Source organism: Prunus dulcis, chromosome 8 (genome assembly GCF_902201215.1).
Source record: "Prunus dulcis chromosome 8, ALMONDv2, whole genome shotgun sequence".
NCBI lineage: Eukaryota > Viridiplantae > Streptophyta > Magnoliopsida > Rosales > Rosaceae > Prunus > Prunus dulcis.
In genome coordinates, this window is record NC_047657.1 from 5663630 (window position 1) to 5670171 (window position 6542).

The following is a 6542-nucleotide window of genomic DNA, read 5'->3' on the forward strand; positions in this document are numbered from 1 at the left end:
TGAGACTGGAACTATTGGCTTGTATATTGAAGTGCTGACAGTTGGTTGTGTGGTTATTTTTGTTCGCTCTGACAAGTGAAAATTTTGGGATTGAACGAAATACAAGGGAGACTCTGCTGAAATTTCGGTAGGAGTCAAGGTTAAAATTTCTTTTAGAAGGGCAATTAGGTCAATTGTGCCGACACTCGCTAAGTATCGGACACGTATAGAGTTCGACTCGAATTCCAAAACGGAATTTGGTTCGGGTCCTGTCATAAATTATAATATTTTGCATAGTTTAGCTGGTTAATAGTAAAAATTAAAAGTCTACGTGGTAATTGTGCACAAAGTTAAAAGTTCAGGTAGTTTTTATGCAAATTTCAGAATTATTATTTAAAAGTTTACAAAAACGAAGCAGAACGAAGGCACCTCATCACATGTACCGGTGAAGTAGTTGGAACCTCCGCCATCGTTTCGATGCATTCGAGAAAGACACTCAAATGACAAGTATGACATAAACCCACAAAACAACACCTCCCCATTAATTTGAAACCAAAGACCCTGTGAGCTTTTCTTCCTCTCTCTCTCTCTCTCTCACTGACAGCCTATACCAATGGCTCACCTTCTCAAGACCTCCTTCCTCCCCAGCTCTCAAACCCTCCGCCGGAGCCATAGTTCCTCTGCGCCGGCTCTAATTTCCGGGCGCCGGAGCAGGCTTCAAGTCCAGGCCAAGATTCGCGAGATCTTCATGCCGGCGCTGAGCTCTACCATGACTGAGGGCAAGATCGTGTCTTGGGTCAAGTCCGAGGGCGACAAGCTCTCCAAGGGCGAGAGCGTCGTCGTCGTCGAGTCCGATAAGGCCGACATGGACGTCGAGACTTTCTACGACGGTTACTTGGCCTCAATTATGGTCGAGGAAGGCGGCATCGCCGCCGTCGGTTCAGCTATCGCGCTATTGGCTGAGACCGAAGAGGAGATCGCCGAGGCCAAGGCAAAGGCCAGTTCTTCGACAGCAGCACCAACAGCGGCTCCAGCTGCAGCAACTCCAGAGCCGCAACCGGAGAAAATTCCGGATAATGTAGGTCCCGCGGTGGTCCCTAAGGCGGCTGTGGCGGCGGCTGTGGCGGCGGTGTCTTCGACTCACCCGGCATCCGAGGGAGGAAAGAGAATCGTGGCATCGCCGTATGCGAAGAAGCTGGCAAGGGAGTTGAAGGTGGATTTGGGGGCAGTGGTGGGAACTGGGCCATTGGGGAGGATTGTGGCTAAGGATGTGGAAGCCTTTGCTGCTCAGGTGACGGAGGTCGCTCCTGAACCAAGCGTTCGGAAGTCGGCGGATGCTGAGGCGGGGATTGAGTTGGGGACGGTGGTGCCTTTTACAACGATGCAGGGGGCTGTGAGTAGGAACATGCTTGAGAGTCTCTCAGTGCCTACTTTCAGAGTGGGATACACTATCACCACTGATGCTCTGGATGCTCTGTACAAAAAGGTAACACTGGGTGAAATATAAACATTGCGCATTCTCAAATAAAGATGCGGATTTCTAATTGGGATTTTGGTAGTTTAAAATTCAAATTCAGTGTTCATTACATTTGCATACTGCTTCATAAAGATTTCATGCTTTGCACTGAAAGTATGGGTTTGAGGTAATTTGGGTTCCAACATTTTCCATGGTTTGCTTGATTAAACTTGAGCCTCTTCTTGATAATTTGACATTTTCATGAAAAAGAGATTTCTTTTTCCACCATTTAAATGCAAACTATTGTAGTCCAAAGTATATGCTTGCTTCCTTACTAAGGTAGCATTTTTTTTACGAGAATGTGGCTTACTGTTTGAGTGTTCTGAATCAGGATTGTAGATTGATAAGTTAATTCTACCATGTCATTCTGTTCTGATCGAGAATGTGGCTTACTGTTTGAGCACTCTGAATCAGGATTGTAGATTGATAAATTAATGCTACCATGTCATTCTGTTCTGATGAGTGGATTTATAATTTACTTCTAGATCAAGTCAAAGGGAGTTACCATGACAGCATTGCTTGCGAAGGCGACGGCACTTGCGTTGGTTAAACATCCTGTTGTCAACTCTGGCTGTAGGGATGGTAAGAGCTTTACCTATAATAGCAGCATTAATATTGCAGTAGCAGTGGCAATCGATGGTGGGTTGATTACACCAGTGCTTCAGGATGCGGACAAGGTTTTTGCCTTTAAATGTTCCATGCTTTACAGTGTTGGTTTCTTTTGTTTTGGGAAGGTGTTTGGTGGTCCTGATGCTAGAAATATTTAATGGGTCAGGTTGACTTATATTCATTGTCAAGAAAGTGGAAGGAGTTAGTTGATAAGGCCAGGGCTAAGCAGCTGCAACCTCATGAATACAATACAGGTACTACTATTACTTGCATAAATGATAAATAATATGTTGAGCAAATGACACATGGGATTCTTAGGTATATTGTCCATTACATTGTCATGTTCTGTTTTAACAAAAACTGTGTTTTTCTGTTACTTGCAAAATGAAAGGCCTTTGCGTGTGAAAAGCTTTTAAAGCTTTTATAATATGCTTCAAAATGCATGATAATTTCTATCAAATTTATTACGCGGGAAGACAGTTGTTTACTGTCTCATTTGATGTAATTGATATGAAAGAAATTAATTTCACTTGGACAATAGAGAAATTTATATGCCTTGATTTTCCATTTGATTTGAATTTTTTGGGTGTATTCTTACTGCATGATCCAAACAAGGATTAAGTTGCCAAGGTGTATTCTCATCCATTTAATCAACAGCACATCTGGAATTATATCCGGACTTAAGTCTGTAGGATGTCAATAATTTTCCCTTCCAGAACTTTTAATTATTTAGCTAAAGTATGATAAAGACTAACTAAATTTTATGCCTTATCATGGTATGAAATTGAATATCACAGCTGAATAATGAGAACAAATTGAGCATTGTTCATGCAGTTATGTGTCTGTTTAACCCAAGAAACAGTGCCCAGACATGGTAATTGCATATTAGCAGTCTCATGTTCTCCTTAACTTGTATAATTAGGTTGGCATATAGGTTCCTCCAGTTCTCAAATTAATACCCACCAGTTTCGTAAGTGGGTTCAATTTGATGCTCCAACTCAGTCTTGGCTCTCTGTGTTCTCAACTTTTGTTCGACTCCAAGATTGACAAAGAAGCTTTGGCTGCGATAGTAGAATTCTCCCTCATCTCACTTTTTAATTCAGAGCATCAGTACAGCGAGGATGCACATTAGAGCAACAGTGTCTAAAGGTTTTCTCAGTGGTACAATTTTGCGTGGTTGCATTCTAAGGGTCTGACCCTTGAAGTTTTAGTCTGCCTTATATTAGGCATGAAGAGAAATCCACTATGGTGGAGTACCTGAGGGCCTTCTGTGTCTTGTTTTGGGCAATTCAGGGCTTCTGCCATTCTTCTTCCTAATTTTACTTTTTTAAGTTTTGGTGTATGAACCTTAGTTGATGGCTTCTGGGATATAATGATCATTCAATCATATAGATTTTGGATCCATCACTACTGAACTTGTGGCAATTATAAAAGTTTTTATGCCAAGTAGTGAAGGCAGTTAGAAATTTTACAAGATTACCTGTATGCCTACATGGTTACTATTCTATTATGCACTTATATGATCTTTTATACTTGTTTTATTGACGTTCAAACAAGTGGCCATACTTTCTATGTCTGATTCGGTAGAATCACTGTTTTCTGTTTTTGTAGGTACTTTCACTGTCTCTAATCTTGGGATGTTTGGTGTTGATCGGTTTGATGCTATTCTGCCACCTGGAACTGTAAGTGTCACTTTTTATGCTTTCCTCCTGCTTGATTATCTATTAGAGATTTAAGATGTATGTGTTCAATCGGTGGTTTTTAATATTTGAGTGTTTCTGGTTTCAATTTCCACAGGGAGCAATTATGGCTGTTGGAGCATCTCAGCCTACTGTTGTGGGTACTAAGGATGGTCGGATTGGTAGGAAGAACCAAATGCAGGTAACATATTCAAAAGTTTTACTTAATTTATTAAAGTCAACAAGAAAATCTAATTCTTGCAACATGCAATTATTTACAGGTAAATGTTACCGCTGATCATCGTATAATTTATGGTGCTGATCTTGCTTCATTCTTGCAAACCTTGGCAAAAATTATTGAGGACCCCAAAGATCTTACCTTCTAGTCTCTGTCATGTCCTGGCACCAACGGATGTCTCTTGTCTGTCACATTGTGGGGGGATTTTCCTCGATTTGATCATCTCAGTCATATCTCAATGATTGTTAATTAGTTAGCTTTGGCGGGATACTTGGTCAATTTAATGAAGAATAGGAAAAGAATTTTGAATACAAATGCATATTGAGTTTTAGTTTTAGTTTGTCAAAGGTTGTCATGAATTCCGGCTGGCCGTTGTTTATTGTATCAGTCGTTTTGTTTTCGTTTCTTCTGTTGGCTATAGCATGAAAACCGGTTGTTGAGGGTTGTAACAGTATGTATGGGTCGATTGAATGAAATTTGCAGGCTAAGCATTTAACATCAAATGGATTGCTAGTCAAATCCATTTGCAAAGTACACTCATGAAGCGATTAGTTATAATTTCCTATTTATTTTTAATAAAATTTGCTCTAAGAGCTCTGCTGGAAATTAGTCGACTTGACTTACGTCGGAATATTGCATTTGAAAATTGAACTTCCTTGCTAATTGCCTGACCAGCATAAATCCAACCGCTCAAAGCATTCATGGAGGAAAGGCTGTTCCGGCAGGAACTTGAGTTTTGGTCTTCTAGTTGAAGCGGGGAAATTTATTTCAGTTCAGTAAATAATTTTTCTATATTTTACATACATTTTACTTCTATAGTTGCACAAAAGCTTTTCACAACATCATGGCACTACTAATATTCTAGTAGTAGTAGGAACACACCAAAACTCGGGTTTCATCTTATGCATGAAACTGCTGTTTAATACTGACTTTCTCTCACGGCGCTTAAAACTTTATCTTGCATTCAGCAGCATCCTAAGAACACTCTTCATTCTCGGCCTTGCATCTGGTGATACATTAACACAAGCAAGAGCGATTTTCAGGACCGCAAGCATCTGGCTTTGGACGGCAGTTGATGTCCTGCTGATACTGTAATCAAGAAGGTGATCCCATTTTTCTTGCTGCAATGAGTTATTTACGACCCACTTGGCCAACTCAACCCCCTCACTAACTGCTGGTTTTCCGGTCAGCAATTCCAGCAGAATGACCCCGAAGCTATAGATGTTCCCGGCCATTGTTACCCGCATAGTGTATGCATACTCTGCCACCACAAAAAAAAAGAGAACATTTAGACACAATCACTGACTTTTACCATCCACCAAATTACTGAAGTACAAGGCAATAAAGAATTTAACACATATCCAAGGAGAAAACAAAGCCAGTAAACTGAGAAGTCAGGAATGACAAACAATTTATATTACTGCAAGGTGAAGTCACAGAATTGCTGACCTGGAGGAATGTAGCCGACAGAACCAGCAATAGTAGAAAGGCTTCCAGTGCTCTTTGAGGGATCAATCACCTTACAGAGCTCAGCTTCTCCAATCAGAGGCTCCTTGAGGGACTTCAGCAAAATGCTTCGGCTTGACAGGTCGAGGAGGAGTATTGGATGTGGGGTGCACCCATGAAGAAAGGCAAGACCTTGAGCTACTCCAACCGCAACACTGTATCTGCTTGCCCAATCCATGTCAACACCTGAGCTACCGCGAAGAACATCAAAAAGGGTTCCTTTTGAAGCAAATTCATAGAACAGATACGCACTGTCAACAGTCAAAACATAGGCCAAAGGAGTCATGACATTGGAATTGCTTAGTTTCCCAAAGACCTCTAAATCATTTGCGAATCTATCATGGCTGCCCAATTGAAATATCTTGTCACTCCAGTTAAGCTTCTTGACAAAGTAGCTTGATCCAGAGGGCATTATGGCTTTGTAGTAAGTTGAAAACCTCGTCTTCAGCACAATGTTTGACTGGTCAGAAACTGCTTCCATTGCTTTAGTGAATTCGATATTTGATCTGTGAATACCATTTGCAGTTAAGATATTGCCTTGGAGGACCTCAGGAACAGGAAGATCTTCCCCTGATTGTGGTTGTTCATCGTTAACCCTGATTGTGGTTTGTCGTGATAGTGATATAGCAATGATGGTGATCCCTCCAACAGCAAAAACAGCTGCTACAACTGCAAGAACAATTGTCAGTGCAATTGGTTTTCCCTTCTTTTTTGATTCCGGTAACGTTGGTGTCGTATGGTTAGTCAAACGCTCATTTCCACTTGTGTTGACGAAGACCCAAGGACTAAATTTTGGAATTTCTCCAGAGAGCTGATTGTTGGAAAGTATCAACTGCGTCAAGGCTCCCAACTGCCCAAAAAATGTGGGTATCTCACCTGAGAATTTGTTATTTGAGAGATCCAGAATTTCTAATCCCGTGAGCTTGGCAAGAGTTACCGGAATATGTCCTTCGAAAAGATTGCTGCTGAGATTCAAAGCAATCTGCAAAGTAGTTGGCATGCTTGGAATGTCACC

At 41.1% G+C, this 6542-nt stretch overlaps 2 protein-coding genes across 2 annotated transcripts in view; one reads left to right on the plus strand and one right to left on the minus strand.

The window, feature by feature from the left end:
* Nucleotides 1-383: 383 nt before the first annotated feature.
* LOC117636470 (dihydrolipoyllysine-residue acetyltransferase component 5 of pyruvate dehydrogenase complex, chloroplastic) lies at nt 384-4555 on the plus strand. Its single transcript, XM_034370977.1, has 6 exons — nt 384-1465; nt 1981-2172; nt 2271-2358; nt 3716-3786; nt 3902-3985; nt 4065-4555. The coding sequence occupies exons 1-6, from the start codon at nt 593-595 to the stop codon at nt 4167-4169; spliced, it is 1413 nt and encodes a 470-aa protein (XP_034226868.1). The 5' UTR covers nt 384-592; the 3' UTR covers nt 4170-4555.
* Nucleotides 4556-4750: 195 nt separating this feature from the next.
* Nucleotides 4751-6542, minus strand: part of LOC117636469 (LRR receptor-like serine/threonine-protein kinase RCH1) — a 3510-nt gene continuing 1718 nt past the window's right edge. Inside the window, exons 1-2 of the mRNA XM_034370975.1 lie at nt 5471-6542; nt 4751-5282 (exon numbers count right to left, since the gene is read on the minus strand). The exon at nt 5471-6542 is cut by the window's right edge and continues 1718 nt beyond it. Coding sequence (XP_034226866.1) covers nt 4975-5282; nt 5471-6542 — 1380 coding nt within the window. The 3' untranslated portion in view covers nt 4751-4974. The remainder of the gene's footprint in view (nt 5283-5470) is intronic.

Coding starts and splice junctions, on each gene's coding strand:
- LOC117636470 (XM_034370977.1), top strand. CDS start 593: ATGGCTCACCTTCTCAAGACCTCCTTCCTCCCCAGCTCTCAAACCCTC. Junction 1,466..1,980: donor TGGATGCTCTGTACAAAAAG/GTAACACTGGGT, acceptor ATTTACTTCTAG/ATCAAGTCAAAGGGAGTTAC. Junction 3,787..3,901: donor CTATTCTGCCACCTGGAACT/GTAAGTGTCACT, acceptor CAATTTCCACAG/GGAGCAATTATGGCTGTTGG.